We start from the raw sequence: 19,423 nt of genomic DNA, 5'->3' as shown, positions 1-19,423 counted from the left end.
TGCCTTGAGGTACAAGCTCAGTGGCCTTAGGCAAGCCAGTGGCCCTCTCCATGGCTCAGTTTTTCCTCAAATGAGGACAGTCATAACTTCCCTCCCTACCTGACAGGGGCGTTGCAGGATCAGAGGTGATGACAGATGTATGAGAAGCACACCGAAAAATATAACACTATGCAAATGTGAGGGATTATCAAATCTTGGATTTCCTCCTTAGTGGGCTGGCTTTCCTTAAAACAAGGTGGCATATGCAAAGCACCTGGCTCACACCTGGCACACAGTAGGCGGACAAGCTCTGGGAGCTGTGCCAGGCTGATGCCTTTGATCTTGCCTTTCCTTTGATCTGGAAGGTCCAAGGTCCTCCCAACTCATCTCCATTCTCCCTCTTCCCCTCCACCCCTCTTCCCCTCCACCCCTTTTCTCCTCCACCCCTCTTCTTAACCAACATCGGTCGCTCCCTTGGGTTCAGGCAGGTCAGAAGTCCTCTTGTTTATTTTTCTTCATAGCTCTCTTCACCTACCTAATGTTAACTGCTTGTTTTTGTGGTCATATATGTCTTGCTGCCACTAAAATGCAACCTCCATGTCAACAGGGATGACCTCGTTATCTTATTCTCCCAGGACAGGTTCTGGCACATAGTAGTTACTTGATAAATATTTGTTAAAAATGAGGGATGGATGGTTACATGGATGGATGCCACCCAGGTTTATTGCTTTTTAAATCTCTCCTACATCCCTTCTTGGAAAGTAGTAGTTTTTTCCTTCTTGGGAAAGTCCTAGCCATAGAGTTCCCAGGCCAGACCCTAGGAGTCCTGGCTTCACTCATCCAGTACCCTGCAACAGGTCACGTAACATCTCTATTGTATATTTCGTGGTCTGTAAAGTAGGGATAGTAACACATCATGTATGTTGGGGGGCTCTGTGAGATAATGGAAGTTGGGTAAGGTGTTATTACACTATCTCTTTTGTTTCTTTTCAACAGAACCCCATTCACAGACAGGAGGCTTGTGGGGGGATGAAAATTTAAGAACCTCGGGCAGAGTATCCCTTTTACTCCCATTTGGAGGTTCTGGGATGATGATGGTGATGATGGCTTTTATTAACTGAGCAATTATTCTCTGGCAGGCTCTAGGTTAAACACATTTCCTACCTTAATGTACTTAATTCTCCTAACAACCCATGAGACGAACCCTACTCTAAAGTAGCCACCCCTAGTGACTCTCTATTATCTTACTATGTTAATTTTCTTCACAGCACTTATTACTAACTAAAAATAACTAATTTACCTACTTGTTTATGGTCTGTCTTCCCCAATTAGATTGTAAGTTCCATGGGAGCAGAGTCTTATCTGTCTCACTTTAGTTGATTCCCAGTGCCCGGAAGAGTCCCTGACTGGCACATTGGCACATAGAAGACACTCAATAGACCCATTTAACAGATGAGGAAATAGAAGGGCTAAGTGCCTTACCCAAGGACATGTAGTTAACAAACCCATACGCCGTGACCCTGGTGCTGCCTCCTTCTATGGCGCTGCAGGTTCTGGTGTGCTGTGTCTGGTAGAGATCTGATGGCAGGCTGTCCATAGCAGGTCTTCCCTCCTCCCTCATTTCCTTTTCACTTTCTGATAGTTTAGTTCAGTCTTGGACAGGGACACCAACAGAGAGTTTGTGGAGGCCCCAGGGAAGCTGACCTCATAGGTTGGGAGTCCCCTGGTTTCCCTTCTTTCTTCTGGCCCTATCACCCATGAGTAGGACTCACTCCTTCTTAGAACTCTTTTCACACTGATCCAGTATCAGCTCCTGGGACAACTTATTTTTTCCCCCTCTCTCACCTACTGGCTCCTCAATCCTCATTTGTAATCTTTAAGAGACCAGAGAGCCAAAAGTTCTTGGATTTTAGGATTCATCACACAAGTCAATACTAACCTTATCCATTAAGACTTTCTAGAAGCCAAATGCTTAGTTCTAGAACATGAGGTTATTGGTGGCAGGAGCAGGCATGGGAACCAGGGCACTGGGACTCCCAGCCCCTGACCAGAAACTCTTCCAGTCATCATCTTTCCGCCTTCCTCCTGCCTTGTGTGGGTGGGAAATTCCTTTCTGCCTTGCAGCAGAGAATTAGTTCAATGTATTTTGAGAAGGGAAATTTCCAGAATAGGAAAGGCATCTGGAAAAGAGACTAGCACAGGGGTTGAATGCTGTACTGTGTAGTCCGACAGCTCCAAGTTCAAGCTGAGCCTCCATCACTTATTGGCTGAGTGACCTTGAGCAGGTGATGTCACCTATTTGAGTCTCAATTTCCTCTTCTATAAAAGGAGATGATAATTCCTGTCTCTCAGGGCTGTTGTGTGGAGTAGATGAGATGACACACAAAAACAGATGGCACTATGTTTGCCAGTGGTAAGTGTTTAAAGTACAGAAGCTGCTGTTTATCAAGGAATCAGACTTTGGGATACCAACAAGATAGACTGGAGACCTTATAGGCCAAGAGACCCACCCAGGTGAATAGCAGACATTGTTTCTTCTTTTGTTTCGGTGTCATTTTGTTGTTGTCTTCTGAAATTTATCTTTTTTAAAGGGTAAGATAACTCACAGCATCAAAGCTGATAATGGTCAACTCCTAGAGTCAGCAGATTGGGGCTCCAGGCCCAGACCTGCCACTGACTTGCAGAGTAACCATGTCTTCTACCACTTTGCAACCCCTCAATGGCTCGCCCCAAGCTGACCTGGAACACAGTGATGGCTTGCATGAATTACATACTTGTTTTGTGCCAGGCACAGTTTTAAGCATTTTTCTTGTGCTGATGCATTATCCTCATGATATTATGTGGTGGGTGCTTTTATTAGACTTGTTTACAAATGAGGAACAGTGCTAAGCGCTGGTGGTCCCTGCTGACCCAGGGGGTGGGATCAATCAGGCATTTCCCTGCTTTTCCCATGCCTCGTTGGTTGGGAGTTTCCATTAGCTCAGGGCTGGGCAGACAGTGAGGGTGGCCACCCTGGACTTGCTCAGTAAATTCCTCTAAACCCCAGGCCCAGGAAGAAATGAGGAGGGGCCTCTTCTCACCTCTCCTTGAGGCCCCTTGATTTATAGCAACAGAAACTCAGGGTGTGCCTCCTGCTCTCCGCACCCCTAGAACAGGAAAGTTTCTGTCATTTCTCTTTCCTGCGTGACAGCTCCACCTCCCTTCCTCTCAGAGCCCAACTCCTCACACCTTGGGGCCCGGTGGGATGGGAGACACTGTCCTGGATGAAGCTGCTGGGAGAGCTGCCGCCTCCTGTGTGCTGAGGTATGGCCTGGCCTGCTGTTCCCACTGCAGTCTGAGGATATGGGCCCGAGTGGCCTGGCAGCAGGAGGGTACTTCGTGCCCCTGATTACAGGGGTCTCTGCCCATCCACTAGTCTGCCACTGTGCCACAGTTTTACCACAAACACATTTTTCTGCTGTGATAAAGATTGCACCCCTGCATCAACGGAAAAGCAGTGTGGCTGAGTGGCAAGTGTGTGCCTTTGTGCTCAATAAGGCTGAGTTGAAATCCTGGTTGTCTCATGGACCAGCTGGATGATCTTGGACATTTTCTCGTTCTCTGCAAGACTCAGGTTCCTTTATCTTAACAGATGAAGCAAATGATCCTTACCTTGTAGTGTCCTTGTAAGAAGCACGGCCTAATGAACAGAGAACATTTATATGCATTATAGTAAATGGCAGCTGGCATTGTTCTTAGGTCCCTAACATGGGAGATTCTGCCTGGCCCATGTAGAAAGGGAGGCACTGGGAAACCAGGAGACCAGCCAGTGCCCACATCATCTCTGGGGCTCTCTCTTCATAGCCTGGACCACCCCATCTTCATACGATCTTTGCTCTAAATTGAACACAACCACAACTTTTCTGCTTCTATGCCTTTGTTTGTGGTTAAGAGCATGTGCAATAACCAATGATTCTTCAAAATGTGGTCCCCAGACTACCAGAATCAGCAGCACCAGGGAAATCGCTAGAAATGTACATTCTCAGCCACCCAGAGCCAGTGAATCAGACACTCCAGGGGTGGGGCCCAACAATCTGTGTGTTTTAAAATTAATTTTAAAATAATGGACATATAATAATTGTACACATTTATAGAGTACAGTGTGAGATTTTAATGCACCTTTACATTGTATAATGACCAAATCAGGATAATTGCCATATTTATCACTTTAAATATTTATCATTTCTTTGGGATGATATCATTAAAAATCTACTCTTCTAGATATCCTGAAGTATACACTACATTGTTCTTTGCTGTAGTCACCCTGCTGTGAAAGCGATCTCTGTTTTAACAAGTCTTTCAAGTCATTCTCATGCAGCTGAAGTTTGAGAACATTATTCTGTACCATTGCATCACCCTGAAGGAGCTTGAATCCCCTCTGGGCCACTCACTTACTGGGACCTTGGACAACTCTCAACTTATCTGAGCTTTAGTTTCCTCCACTGTATAATAGGAATAATAATAGTATCTGCCTTGCAGGGTTGTTTCAAGTAACATGGTAATTTATGAAATGTGCTTAGCTAGTGCCTAACGCATGGTCAGTGTTCAATAAAGAGTAGCTATTATTTTTCCATTCTCATTATTTTTCTGTTAGGTCCCTGCTCCTTCCCCATATTGCTAAGTGAAATAATCCCCACTGCTGAGTTTCCCTAACTAAAATGTCTGCCTGCTCCAGAAAGCCTTTCCTGATCTCTTTCCTTTGAACCCTTGTGGCTTGTCTCTCGAGTGAGATAATGCCTTGTATTTGTCCAAGCTTCTCAGCACCAGTACCCGGGTCCTGCCTGCCTCTGTGTGCGCTGCAGCCTTCAACTCCAGTTCCTGGCTTCTGAGCAACTGCTCAAAACTCTACAATAACATTGGTCTGAAATGCCATTTCCCAGACCAGGTTCTGCCTAAGGGCTTCCTCGCCCTGGCTCTCTCTGTCACAGACCACGCTTTCTCCCAGACTTGAAATGATCTACAGCCTTCTGTGCCTTTCACAGTCTTAAGGACAACTTCTTCAGTAGAACTCATGATGGGTTATCTGGAAATGTTATTCTTATCACATTGCAGCTTGTCATTGGCATTTCCCATTCATTACACGAATTCTCTTTGAATAAGTACCCACTATGAAAGTATTTTATTGAATCCACTATGTAGTCTTGAAGATAAGGATGATGGCCTTCATGCTGTGGAAGAGGGAACTAAGGCCCGGGTCAATAGCTTCTACATGACAACATTTGGAATTGATCCAGCTCCAGAGTTTGTGTCCATTCTGCTGCCCCACACTGCCTAATGGTGGCAGAAGAGGCAGTTTCATGTTTTCAAAGCTAATAACTCTGAATTCCTGGGCATTGGCCTGTGGCTGCCATTCATGGACCTTCCTCTGGGATAGCTTAAATTTGACCCTCCTTACTTGCATTTAGTTTCAGGTCTGTGCGGCTTCTAAAGAACGATCCAGTCAACTTGCAGAAATTCTCTTACACTAGTGAGGATGAGGCCTGGAAGACGTACCTAGAAAACCCGTTGACAGCTGCCACAAAGGCCATGATGAGAGTCAATGGAGATGATGACAGCGTTGCGGCCTTGAGCTTCCTCTATGATTACTACATGGTACGTCTGCCCCCTCTGGACATGCCCCCTTTTGACTGAATGGGTATCTTCACTTCAGGCCTCATGGCTCAGCAGCCCACCATGACCACCCCAGCCCCTCATCTCTGGGCCTTTGCACAATGCTGTTCCCTCTGCCTGGCACCCTCCCTTCCCATGGCTAACCCCTACTTTGGGTCTCAGCTTAAATGTCACTTCATTCATTCATTGGAGGGGAGGCTTTCTTCTCTGGGTGCCCTCAGCAACCACCATCGTCATCCTTGATGCCATCAAGAATGCTTAGAAGCTTGCTGTTTACACATTTATTTCTTCCATCTTCTGCATGAGACTGAGCTCCTAGAGGATCATTACTGAGTCTTCAGCACACCATACAGCCTGCCACACAATCCGTGACACATGCTGACCAAGTGGACAGTGCCTGACCCACTCCTTGCCTGGTCCAAGCACATTCTATGATAGCAACACTCTCGTACGCCACCATCTTCTTTCTACCCCAGTCCCTCGGATCTTATGTTTCCTTGTCATCCCAACCCACCTGGTACAGCCCCACCACCTGGAGCATACCTCCTGCTCTTTAACCCATTCCCTTCCTTCCGGGCCCTTCCAAGGCCCACCTTCTCTTAGAAGCCATCTGCCACCTCATCTCCCTCTCCCGAGGGTCTTACTGTCTTTCCTACTCCAGCTGCCATTATGTCTTTTACTGTTCTCTAACTACTTCCAGGGTCTTGGCCTTGTCTCTGGGAGGCTGTTGGCTCCTGAGAATAGGAATTAGGCCCTCCCATATCTGATAAGTAGGGGTTGGGCCAGTCAGGAATCACGAGGGTATAACACATGACACAACCCCCCTCCCACCTCCAGTGCGTGTGCCAGACATTGCTAATGGATTGCAGCCTGCATTCTCATGAAAGGTACAGGAGGCTGCAGAATCTTTGTAAATGTAGTAATCCACATAGGCCCTACCCATCTGTCTGAATTGTCACAAGACAGCAAACTGACTTGCTGTCCCTGGGCTGGGTAACTGCTCCAAGAAACTTTCCTAGATTGGGGGATGGGGGCACACAGCTAGCCAATTATTGAGAAACTTGAAGATTTAAAGCCACCTTGTACATAAGACCTCAAACTTACTAGCCCAAGAAGTATTTTATCCAGTCTATCTCAAGAATAAAGGCAAATTCTTTGCGTGAACTCAGAGGCCAAGTGGGTTCCAGATAGGAGAAGGCCCAAAACTATCCTCTGGCTTTGGGTCTCCTTCTGGAGTGGTCTGGTTACCCTACCTCCCTCCTCCCCAGCAGACTGGTAGCATCCAGAGAGTGTTCAGCCCAGATCGATGGAAGAGGAGTTTGAATGGCTGCCTCGGCTTGGGGCCATGGTAGGAGCCAGAATTCTAGATCTAGGTTCAAACTGCAGCCTGGGATTTATAGGTTAAGAATGGACCATAAAATACAATCCAACTCCTTGTCCCCTTGGCAAGAAGCCATTCCAGGGCCAGGATGGTAGAAGAGAGGCTCTGAAGGTGACATTGATAATACTGGTTTTAGCGAAGTACAGTGTCTCAGTGAGATACACCTGCCCTGGCCTCCCCATTCCAGAGCACTCTGGATTCAGAGCAGCCCCCTGGACAGTGATGACGTGGTCTGTTGGTGTGGAAGGAGCACCAAGTCGGGAATTTGAGACCTAGTCCTGCCACAAATGTGGCTTTGGGTAATATAGTGCTAAAGGCAACTGCTTACCATTTCTTACTGAATGTCCACCACTGTGTCAGGCACCTTCCTTCATACTCTCATGGGGTGTGATTAAGAGTACAGGCTTTGGAGGCTATGCTGGGCTGGGGTCCTGGTTCTAGCTGTATCAGCCTTAGAGACAAATGAATTAGAATGTTCTAAGATATAACAATATTATAATTATACTCATGAAAGGTCATGTTTATATAGTGCTCTCCATGTGATAGGTGCTATTCTAAGTGTTCAAAGTGACCCCTGAGGTTGGTATTATATTATGATCTCTGTACAGATGAGGATATGAGCAACAGAGAGGTTAAGGGACTTGTGTAAGGTCACACAGCTAGTATGTGGTAGGTCTAGGAACTGAACCCAAGAAATCTGGATTCAGAGTCTATGCTTGTAAGTACTAAGACAATAGAGTCTCTCTGAGCCCCCATTTCCTCATCCATAGAATGGTGATGATACTAGTAGACATCTCAGAGTGATTGTGAGGATTAAGAGATGAGAAGGCAGTTAGTACAAGGCCTAGCCCATAAGAAGTACTCTATTAAAAAAGTGAGTATTTTTTATTAACAAATGTTCATAATCCCCTTTAAGTAGGTATTATAACCACTCACTTGACATATGAAGAAACTGAGTCTCAGAGAGGCATAGTCATTTATCCAAAGTCACGGTGCACTTTCAAGTGGCATTTCTAGGAGTTATGCCAGGCCTGCCTGACTCCAAATTTCATGCTCCTTAACTATCAAGCTTGAGGTTCTTCTTCCCACTCCCTGACTTGGGGCTCAGACTAATCATAGCTAGAGCTCCAGCCAGTGGGAAGGACTGGAGGGTTTTCTAGTGAGCAAGTGTATTAGTCTGTTCTCACGCTGCTAATAAAGACATACCTGGGACTGGGTAATTTTTAAAGGAAAGAGGTTTAATTGACTCACAGTTCAGCATGGCCAGGGAGGCATCAGGAAACTTACAGTCATGGAGGAAGGGGAAGCAAACACATCCTTCTTCACATGGCGGCAGCAAGGAAAAGTCCCAAGCGAAAGGGAGAAAGCCCTCTTATAAAATAATCAGATACGATGAGAACTCACTATCACGAGAACAGCAGCATGGGAGTAACCACCCCCATCATTCAATTACCTCCCACTCCCATGTGATTGTGGGAACTGCCATTCAAGATGAGATTTGGGTGGGGACACAGCCGAGCCATATCACCAAAGTTACTCCCCTGCCTGGCCAAAGCTGCAGGAGGGGGTTGAGGCTCCTACCAGCAGAAGCTTAGCCATGCATAAATCCTTCCTTTCTCTCCTCTCAGGGTCCCAAGGAGAAGCGGATATTGTCCTCCAGCACTGGGGGCAGGAATGACCAAGGAAAGAGGTGAGGCTTGCCAACACCCTCTGCCTCTTTGCCCTTCCCCACCTCCACCTGCGGCCTCTTCCACACAGGTTTGACTTATCCATTAGGCACAGAAGGCACAGTGCTGAGGGCCCACAACACATTTTGGGATCCATGATATTGTTTTCATTTCTTTTAAAATTAAAAGAAAAAAATAAATATAATCCAACTTGGATTATATTTGTCTTTATACCATTGTACTTACTAAAGATATTTTAAAATATTTTGGAAGGGGCCAGTGAAGGCAGAGCCTAGGGCTCTTGAAAGTCCTAATGAAACTCAGCTTGAAAACACACACACACACACACACACACACACAGACACACACCCCAGATGCCTGTAGGCCATGTGGGCTGGAGTTTACTGAAAACAAACTTCAAAGCCTTAGTAATAGAAAAGCCCTGGGGGCAGCTTTTCTTTCTCAGCTTCAAAACCCTCTCCCCTGCAGCCCCACAGCCTCTGGGGGAGGGAGACCTGTGTTGGGGGAGGGAGACCTGTGTTGGGGGAGGGACATCTGGGTTCCCATACTTCTTCCCCTGGCATTAGTGCCCCAGGGCATTGACGTTCCTTTCCTTTAGAAAGCGGCCCAGGCCACGCTTAAGACTAGATGGGCACTGGAAAGACCTTGTCCCTCTTTCTCCACTTTCTCCTTCCTGGCCAATCAGGTGACTTCTCACAAATGAGCCTGTAAGGGCCTCTGCTGGGAAGCCTTTTGAAAAATTCAAACAGGCATTGCAGCTCATCTCATAACCCAGCCTGGGCCTGCAGCTGGCTCAGGGCCAGTCCCCTCCACTGCCAGGAACAGTGGGTTTGGGTACATGGGGACCTTTCTCAAAACTAATTTTTTTTTTTTTTTTTTTTTTTTTTTTTTTTGAGACGGAGTCTCGCTCTGTTGCCCAGGCTGGAGTGCAGTGGCGTGGTCTTGGCTCATTGCAAACTTCGTCTCCCGGGTTCAAGCCATTCTCCTGCCTCAGCCTCCCGAGCAGCTGGGACTACAGGCTCCTGCCACCTCGCCCGGCTAATATTTTGTATTTTTAGTAGAGACGGGGTTTCACAGTATTAGCCAGGATGGTCTCGATCTCCAGACCTTGTGATCCACCCGCCTCGGCCTCCCTAAGAGCTGGGATTACAGGCGTGAGCCACCATGCCCTGCCACTCAAAACTAATTTTTAAAAATATCATTAGCTCTTCTGATTACAAAAGCAACACCAGTCTCTTGCAAAAGATTGAAACTCTTCAGAAATGTATAAAGTAAAAAAAAAAATCCTATAATCCTGTACCCCTCTCCCGCTTAACAGTTTGGGGTACATCCTTCCAGACCTTTTTCTAAACGTGTGTTAACTGTACTCACAGATACACGTTTCTCCCACCCTCCCCACTTTGTACACACCCCGCTAGGGTTGACTCAATACAGTTGTTTTGAAGTAGGGACATTTTGACACAGAGACATTTGACTTTGGCTAAAAATAAATGATTAAACTTTCAGGGTTTTTTTTTTTTTTTTTAAATAAGTACTGTAATACTGTAATGGATAAAACAGATGTTGCTCCCTTAACCCTGAGCCTGTGCTTGGTTCCATTCTCAGCACCTCCCTGCTCATCCCTGTGGCCAATTGGGCTGCTACAGTGTCTTATTTCGTGCATGTTGGATGGGCCTAAACATTACACTGGAACAAAGGCCAGTGTGTCAGTTGCCTTCCACTCTAGCCAAAGACCCCCCTCTACCCCCAGAGAGAAGTACACTCAGCCCCTTTTCTTTCTCCCCAGGTACTACCATGGCATGGAATATGAGACGGACCTCGCCCCCCTTGAAAGCCCCACACACCTCATGAAATTCCTGACAGACAACGTATCTGGAACCCCAGAGTACCCAGATTTGCTCAAGAAGAATAACCTGATGAGCTTGGAGGGGGCCTTGCCCACCCCTGGCAAGGCAGCTCCCCTCCCTGCAGGCCCCAGCAAGCTGGAGGCCAGCTCTGTGGACAGCTACCTGTTGCCCACCAGTGATGTGTATGATAATGGCTCCCTCAACTCCTTGTTTGAGAGCATTCATGGGGTGCCACCCACACAGCGCTGGCAGCCAGACAGCACCTTCAAAGATGACCCACAGGAGGTGAGGGCGCATCCCCGCTCCCCTATAGCATAGATATGTGTGTGCATGTACAGAATGAGAGAAGATAGTAGACAGATCAGAGCTTTGGAATCCGTGGGGGAAAGCATCCTAGAGCTGAGATGGGATTGCCATGTACTATTGTCCAAGTTGTACGCTGTACAACCTGCATAGCTGTAATGCACAGCCCTGGGCTGAGGCTTCCCAGAGTGAATGTGATCATTTATTCTCTTGGGGCTGTGTTCCTCTGCAGTCGATGCTCTTCCCAGATATCCTGAAAACCTCCCCGGAACCCCCATGTCCAGAGGACTACCCCAGCCTCAAAAGGTAACTTGGTCTCCCTGGACCCTCAGACACCTGGGCAGTGGGCAGGAGGCTGCAGACAGAGCCCCACACTGTCCCCAGAGCATAGCAGGCACAATCAATTAATGAGAAATGGGGGATGAAGGCAGATAGATAGAGGGAGACAGAATGATTCCCACATCCTGTCCCTGGGCTGTGATAGGGAGCTGAGAACTTGTACCTTATCAGAAAACCGAGGTTCTTTTATCCTTAGTTTTCCCGGTTTTGTCACCCCTCAAGGTTCTCTCTAATTTTCACTGGGCCCTCATTATTCAGCAGGACTGTGGCTCAACAAAGCCATTAAATAGAACCCCCAAATTGAGGAAACTGGGGCCCAAGGAAGTAAGGTTATTTTCCAAGGTCAAACAGCAAGTCTGTAACATAGCCTCAGGCTTCCTGCCCCACTGCCCTCTAGGAGACTTCCTGCCTGGGAGCCCAGCCTCACTGTCCTCTCCCTCCTCCCTGCAGTGACTTTGAATACACCCTGGGCTCCCCCAAAGCCATCCACATCAAGTCAGGCGAGTCACCCATGGCCTACCTCAACAAAGGCCAGTTCTACCCCGTCACCCTGCGGACCCCAGCAGGTGGCAAAGGCCTTGCCTTGTCCTCCAACAAAGTCAAGGTGCGTTGGCCTGGAGCAGCTTTGGAAGGGGTGGAATGGGGCAAGATATACCTCCTCCTTGGGCTAGCCACGGACCCTGGGGAAAGGCTGTTTGATAATAGCCCATTGCCACAGGGTTGGGGAAACTGAGGCAAAAGGGCAGGCCATTGGACCCAGGCTCTAGGAAGAGGCCGGGAGTGACTGTGACCAACTGTGCTTGCAGAGTGTGGTGATGGTTGTCTTCGACAATGAGAAGGTCCCAGTAGAACAGCTGCGCTTCTGGAAGCACTGGCATTCCCGGCAACCCACTGCCAAGCAGCGGGTCATTGACGTGGGTGAGAGCCTTCTCAAGCCTCCATTCTAGCTCCTCTCTCTCTCCCCACCCCCGCACCAATCAGGCCTTTTTCTTACTCACCCCTGTTTCCCTACCCGGCTCTGACCTCTGTCTCCAGGTCAAACACTGTGGGGTTTGCAAGGATTTGCATCTGTTGACTAGAAGTTGTGGCATCTTTTCTGTATTGCTTTGGGATAAACAGGGCCCTGGGGACCCTAGCAGTGTGAGATAAATAGGCCCCTGAGATGCTGGCCTGTTTGTCTCCATCAGGAGGCTGATGAAGACACAAATGCACAAGATAAGGTGCAGGCGGTAGATTCGGAAGGCCTGAGGCATAGCACAGGACGTTCAGCTTTTGGGAGCAGGGCGGAGGAAAGGCTCCCTGTGGGTGCCGCCTGATCCCCATCCCTAGCCCTGAAACAAGTGAGAGGCACAGCCCGCCCTCAAGTCTTCAGCTTCTGGCTCCCTTTCTCCCTTCCTGGATGTGTGACCTATGTCACCTCACCTTCCTGAGCCTCAGTTTGTTCAACTCTCAAACGGGCTGAGGCCAGCTGCCTTGCCTGCTTACAGTGCTGATTTCAGCTTAGGAGCTATGTGCCCTGGGGAACACGATCCACACAGGGGACTGTTTAATGACTTGTCCGAGAGGCTGGATAGCAGAGTAGTGAGGAGCATGGGTTCAGGAGCCAGACAGATCTGAGCTCCAGCCCCTACTCTGCCTTTTATTAGCTGAGTGACCTTAGCCAAGTAACCAAACCTCTCTGAGCTTCGTTTTCCTCATATATAAACTGAATACTCAAAGCATAGTTGTGAGGATGAACTGAGGCTTAGCATATTGTAAGTGTTGAAGAAATGGCACTTGCTAGTCCTACTACTTTTGCTACTGCTCTTACTCCCCCTATTACTGGTGTTATTACCATACTGCTGCTGCTGCTTCATCTGGCAGGAGCCCCAAATCACAGCCCTGGTGAAAAGTATAACCTCCACCACCAACATGATGAGCCCATTTGGCAAAGCTTGGGATTCCCTCTGGGGCTTTGGGCGGATCTGCTTCTCAGGCTGGACCTGTTTTCCCATCTGTAATCCAGGGCACAGGAATCCCTTTTCCTCCCTGGATTGAAGTGTGGTTCTTGGGGGAGAGAATGTATCCCCCTGCCAAGAGTGAGGCCCGGTTTTTTTTGTTTTTTTTTTTTTGAGACGGAGTCTCACTCTGTCACCCAGGCTAGAGGGCAGTGGCGCGATCTCGGCTCACTGCAACCTCCGCCTCCCAGGTTTACTTATGCCATTCTCCTGCCTCAGCCTCCCGAGTAGCTGAGACTACAGGCGCCTGCCACCACACCCGGCTAATTTTTTGTATTTTTAGTAGAAACAGGGTTTCACCGTGTTAGCCAGGATGGTCTCCATCTCCTGACCTCGTGATCCGCCTGCCTCGGCCTCCCAAAGTGCTGGGATTACAGGCGTGAGATACCACACCCGGCCGAGTGAGGCCCAGTTTTTAATACCTCCCTCCTCAAGTGGCCCCAGATCCCTTCCTTCCTGATTCTCCTTCTGCTCTCCTGTGGTTTCAGCTGACTGCAAAGAAAACTTCAACACTGTGGAGCACATTGAGGAGGTGGCCTATAATGCACTGTCCTTTGTGTGGAACGTGAATGAAGAGGCCAAGGTCAGTGCTGAGGGCAGTGGCTGGGATGGGACTGGGCTGCCCGGAAGTCCCTATTCTGGGGTAGAGGCTTTCTTGCACCTAGGATAGTGGCATTTGCTCCGACAAGGGCACTCATGGAGGAGGCAGGATGCAGTGTAGTATGGAAGCTTGGGCTTTGGAGCCAGGCAGGCTGGGTCTGCATCCCACCCTTCCACCTATTGGTCCAAAGTGTGACTTTGGACCAGTGCCTTAGTCCCTCTGAGCCTCAGTTGTTTTGACTATAAAATAGGAGTGGATCATAGCACCCACTGGTAGGTTGTAGTGAGGAGCAGGTGAGATAAGTAAAAGGTAGAGCACACACCTGGCCCAAAAGTGGCAACTGTTGATATTACTACAGTTCACCCATTTACTAGATGGGAAAACTGAGCCTTCTGCATGGTCACACAGCAAGCCACTGGGGGCACCCAGGTTTCCTGACTTCTTGGCCAGCGCAGAATGTCGCATGCAGGAGAAATGCGAAGGAGTCCGGTGAATGAGGGCTCGAATCCCAGTTATCTCACTTCTCTGAGCCCGTAAAAAGGAGAACAGTAACCTGCCTGCTAGGATTGGAGTGCAGATCCCACAAGCTCATGCATGTCTACAAACCGGAGAGGCCTGAGAGATGGAGCCTCTGGTGATGTTTTCATGCCAGTAGTTAAGCCGTTAAGATTCTTCCAGCCTTAGTGCTTGAGCCCAGCCGCGGGCTTGCCGTGTGCTCGTGGGCCTCGCTGTGTCTTGGTTTGCTGTTTAGAGAGCCGGCATGGTGGAGAGGCACTAGTGTGGGAGTCGGGAGCTGAGCACCTTCGGCCTGTCCCTTCCCCTCCCTGGACCAGGCTTACCTCACTCAGCAGGGTCAGGTCCAGCTCATCTCGGGGGCATTTCTGGCCTGGAGAGGCTGGGGAGCTAAGCCCTGCCTCCCCGCCTGCCTCCAGGGATGGCCAGGCTGCCTGGAGAAGCTGGAGGTGCAGGGGCTCAGAAAACACAAAGGGAGCACAAAGGCAGGGATTATTATTATTCAGACTGGCACCGGGCTGGAGGAGGAGCTGGGGCCTCAGGTTCAGGGAGTGGGGAGTTTCGTGGGAAGGGAGAGATGGGTTTCGGTGGGGATTTTCTCACAGCCTTTTAAGCCCCCAGGCTTGGGTCTTTCTCAGGTGCGAGCTGGGCGGGGGCTGCATGAGGGCAGAGCTGGCTGAGGGGGAGGTATGTCTGGCATGTGCCTGGGGGCCTGGTCTGCACAGCCAGGGAAAGAAGGGGGTCTGCTCAGACACACCCCCCCACATCCTGTTTGCATCAGGGTCATTTCCAAAGGAAATGTTCCAAAGACCAGGGGCCAGCCTGCGATGGGGGGACCGGGGTTCCCATGGAACCCCAGAGAAGGACAATCACCAGGTGATCTTGCCAGGGTTTGCCCAGCTGAGACTGACCCCAGGCGACCATCAGTTGGGCATAGGCTTTGGGATGAGACTTCCAGCTGTCCCTCTCATGGCAACGGTTACAACATATCAAGCCTACACACCCCACAGCCACACAAGATAGGTTTCATTATCCTCATTCTGCAGACAAGGAAACCGAGGCTCAGTGAGGTGAAAGGATTTGTCTGAAGCCATGTATGGCTAGTGAGCGGCAGAGCCCAGCTTCCTGCAGCAGGTGTGGGCAGCCCCTCCTCCAGGCTCACTTTGTTATGCCCCACGCCTGGCTCCCTAGGGGAACGGCAGCAATTGTAGCCCTGCTCAGAGCGTCTATTTCCCTGGCTGTAAGATGGGGTGACTAGGACGCTCCCTTGCTGTATGTGGGGTGGGATCAAATCAGCTGAAAGAACCTCTCACTAGAGGGTCCCGCTATGGCTGGAGTGGGTGGTTGGGGTGGAGAGGGGCTGTGTTCTGGGCCAGCAGGAAAGTGGTCTCCTTGTGCTGGGGACAAGGGGACTCAGCCCTTTTCCACCTCCTTGTCCTGAGTTGCAGAAAAATGAGGCTCTGGATCTTAAGCTCCTATAGGACTCTTGACATTCCCCCCCAGTCTCCACCCCTTGGGCTGCCCTTGGCAGTCTAGCGGAAACTGTACCAACAGCGGTGAAGAGCCTGGGCTGTGAGTCTGGATTCAAACCCCTGCTGCACCACATACTGCCCGTGTCACCTCGGGAAAGTTGCCCCACCTCTCTGAGCATCAGCTTCCCTCTCTGTGAAAGAGGAGTGCTGATGTTTGCCTTCTAGGGGAGTAGTGAGGCTTAAGGGTGAGCAGCAGGCACACAGAAAGCTAGAAATACAGGATCACTGTGGGACGGTGGGGCTGGCCACCTGGGCAGGCCACTTACCCAGCGGCCCCCTCTGTCTCCAGGTGTTCATCGGCATAAACTGTCTGAGCACAGACTTTTCCTCACAAAAGGGGGTGAAGGGTGTCCCCCTGAACCTGCAGATTGACACCTATGACTGTGGCTTGGGCACTGAGCGCCTGGTACACCGAGCTGTCTGCCAGATCAAGATCTTCTGTGACAAGGTGGCTGGACCGGGCAGACCCTATACTGGGTCCCGGGGAGGTAGAAGGGCCAAGCCCTGACCTGTGCATCCTCCTAGCCTCTCTGGGTTGTCTGTCTCTCTCTGTTTTACTATCCCTTCTCCTTCCGCTCTCCTCCTCCACCCCCACTCCTCCATCTCTCTGTCTCTCTGAGTTTCTTCTTTTCTGTCTTCTGTCTGTCTGCCTCTCTTACGGCCTGTACTGACCTCAGGCAAGCAGGGCCAGGCCCCACTGGCCAGGCTGGGCCAGGTAAGTGCTGGTACCTTCCCATTTCCTGGTCTTGTTCTGGAAAGAAGAAGGACCAGAAGCTTGGCCCATATTTAAGATGCAAAGCAGCAGCTGTGAAAGTAGCTAGCCCCTCCCAGGCCCTTGGTGACCCTCTCTCCTTCTCCCCTGCAGGGAGCTGAGAGGAAGATGCGCGATGACGAGCGGAAGCAGTTCCGGAGGAAGGTCAAGTGCCCTGACTCCAGCAACAGCGGTCAGTGGGGATCCAGGGCCTGGGTGGGCTGGGCCGGCGTGAAGGGGAGAAGGAGACTAGAGGTGGGAGGGACCTGAGTGGAGGGACCTCGGGGCACATTGGCTTCCTTCTCCCATCAGGTGTCAAGGGCTGCCTGCTGTCCGGCTTCAGGGGCAATGAGACGACTTACCTTCGGCCAGAGACTGACCTGGAGACGCCACCCGTGCTATTCATCCCCAATGTGCACTTCTCCAGCCTGCAGCGCTCTGGAGGGGTGAGGCCAGGGCTGGGGTCTCGGGGAGGAGCTGAGAGAGGGTCCTGGCTCCTAGGTGGGGCCTGCCTTAGCACAGACCAGTGGGGAGCAGCCTGCCCTTCAGCCAGTTTCAAGACCTTTATTGAATCATAGGGGTTTAAACATGTATATATGGTCCTATAGCTTCAGTGACCTATTGTATTGAAGAGAAGAATGTTATGAAGAAACAGATTTCGTAACCATTAAAACATTCAATGCTTAGGGCACACAAAGAGGAGGCTTCTGATATCTGACCCCAAATTTGATTGCAGCCCCATGGAATTCTCATGGCAGCACTTGTGGTGCTCACTGTGTGCCAGGTGCGGCTCTGAGCGCTTCCCAGGCATCACCGTCCTTACCCTTCTCTACAGCCCTGGGAAGTCAACAATGATGTGTCCCTGGATCTGTGGGGTAGAAATGGAGGCACAGAGAAGTTAAGAAACCTCCTGAGATTGCACAGCTAGTAAGTGGCAGAGCCAGGATCTGGACTGAGGCACCTGTTCAGAATCCACACCTTTCCCCACTAGCTGCTCCGCCTCTCAAGCAGCCAGGACTGAGCGCCTGGCAGGCAGGAGTGGGCTGGGTTCCCTGTTACAGCTGTCCTCCGAGAGACTGCACCTACCCCCTTTTCCAGGCACGGTCCCACAACAATTCAATGGCAGGGTCAAGACCCCAGAGCCTGTCTCCTAGTGTGCTTCCATACTGGAGAGTCTGAGCACTTCCTTCCTTTAAGGGTACAGCTCCGCACTGTTTCTTCAGGAATATTTATACAAATGGACCTCGGTGTACAAGGCATGTTTAGCATATTGACTTAGGACAATGAGGTAGACAGTGGCGCTGAGAAGAACAGCCAGTGCTGACAGAGCTTGGCACAGGCGCAGAGCACTGTCTGTGTCCCTCCTCTCTCTGCCGTCTTGGGAGCAGCACCGTGGCCCCGCAGCACAGGCGGCTGTGTGAACCTGTTCTCTCTTGGCTGTCCTCGCTCTCTCACCAGCTAGAGGCCCTCAGTAAGGAGATTACCACTCACGGTGAAGGCCCCTGTGGCTAGGTTGACAGTCAATCTGTGGGGGTTGAGGGCGGGCCAGTCTCTGCACCTGTGAGCCTGGGAGAGGCGAAGCCCAGGGCAATAGCCAACAGAGAGCCTGAGTTTGAACCCCGACTCTGCCTCCTGCCGGGTGTGTCATCTCTAGAGGCTCTCTGCTCTCTCTAGGCCTCGGCTTCTTACCTCACAAGACTGGGTGATGCCTGCCCCAGACCGCACAGTGCCAGGCACACTGTAGGGTCCAAGAAGAGGGCCTCTGGCCAGGCTTAGTGGCACACACCTGTAATCCCAGCTACTTGGGCGGCTGAGGCCGCAGTATTGCTTCAGCCCAGGAGGTCGAGGCTGCAGTGAGCTGTGATGGTGGGACTGCACTCCAGCCTGGGAGACTCTTCCCCACCAGCAAAAAAAAAAAAAAAAAAAAAAAAGCCTCTTCCCCTTGCTCCCTTGGCCGTCAGCTCCAACTCTGCCTAGTTACCACCTGCAATTCCCAGTCCTTCCGGGCATGCTGGGGCCCAGGTGGCGCTCAGTGTGACTCTGCTCTGACAACATGGCTTTAGCACCTCCTGTGTGTTCACTGAGTCCCTGACCCCATCCAGCCTGGGCTGGGTGATTCCTTTCCACTCAACATCTCAGGTCACTTAAGGGCACTTGTCTGAGCAGAATGGGCTAGAAAGGCATTGTAACAGCATTCTCCCCACCTCCCACCAAAAATATTCCTCCCAGAGAGCCTCCAGCAGCCAGGGGCCCCTCTCATCTTCTTGCGTGTGATGGAAAATGTCTTTTTCACTTCATTGCAGGCAGCCCCCTTGGCAGGACCCAGCAGCTCCAACAGGTATGGATAGCAGCAACCACACGCCTCCCTCCACACCTGTGCCCCCGTCGCACCTGTGCCCCCTCCACACCTGTGCCCCCTCTATACCTATGCCCCGCCACACCTGTACCCCTTCTACATCTGTGCCCTCTGTGCCATGCCCACTATACCGTGCCCATTGCCCCCAGCCTGCTTTTCTCCCTGTTCCTTGCAAGCTAGGGCGTGGGGCCAGAGGAGGAAGCCACCAGCTTCTGCCCACAGCCCCCAAGCTAGATCCACGCTCCTTTCTCACTGAAACTGCCTGGGTTTTTATGGGTTTGTTTTATGTGAAAAGTTGGCGCATCTCTGGTGAGACACCCGCTTGTAAAAAGGGAAAGGAAAAGAGTCTGTGGTGGTGCAGATTCAGAGAGAAGAGGGAAGCTGTGCTGGAGGCTTAGGGGATGAAAACCCTCCATCTCCTTCCCCAATACACACCTACTGGGGGGCCTAGCTGGGGCCGGCACCCCTTGACACTTTGGCCTAGGAA

The 19,423-nt window shown here is 50.5% G+C and overlaps 1 protein-coding gene across 2 annotated transcripts in view; it reads left to right on the top strand.

Annotated features, from left to right (window-relative positions):
• GRHL3 (grainyhead like transcription factor 3) overlaps window positions 1-19,423 on the top strand; it is a 44,718-nt gene that overhangs the window by 6,591 nt on the left and 18,704 nt on the right. For both annotated transcript variants that reach the window (XM_009233714.3, XM_002811277.3), the window contains exons 2-12: window positions 5,424-5,610; window positions 8,638-8,699; window positions 10,484-10,829; window positions 11,080-11,153; window positions 11,637-11,790; window positions 11,993-12,104; window positions 13,672-13,766; window positions 16,119-16,277; window positions 16,695-16,773; window positions 16,893-17,026; window positions 18,884-18,918. In XM_009233714.3, the coding sequence (XP_009231989.3) occupies window positions 5,424-5,610; window positions 8,638-8,699; window positions 10,484-10,829; window positions 11,080-11,153; window positions 11,637-11,790; window positions 11,993-12,104; window positions 13,672-13,766; window positions 16,119-16,277; window positions 16,695-16,773; window positions 16,893-17,026; window positions 18,884-18,918 (1,437 nt within the window). The remainder of the gene's footprint in view (window positions 1-5,423; window positions 5,611-8,637; window positions 8,700-10,483; window positions 10,830-11,079; window positions 11,154-11,636; window positions 11,791-11,992; window positions 12,105-13,671; window positions 13,767-16,118; window positions 16,278-16,694; window positions 16,774-16,892; window positions 17,027-18,883; window positions 18,919-19,423) is intronic.

The sequence above is a fragment of the Pongo abelii genome, chromosome 1 (assembly GCF_028885655.2).
Source record: "Pongo abelii isolate AG06213 chromosome 1, NHGRI_mPonAbe1-v2.0_pri, whole genome shotgun sequence".
Taxonomy (NCBI): Eukaryota; Metazoa; Chordata; class Mammalia; order Primates; family Hominidae; genus Pongo; species Pongo abelii.
This window is presented reverse-complemented; position numbering and strand designations above follow the sequence as displayed.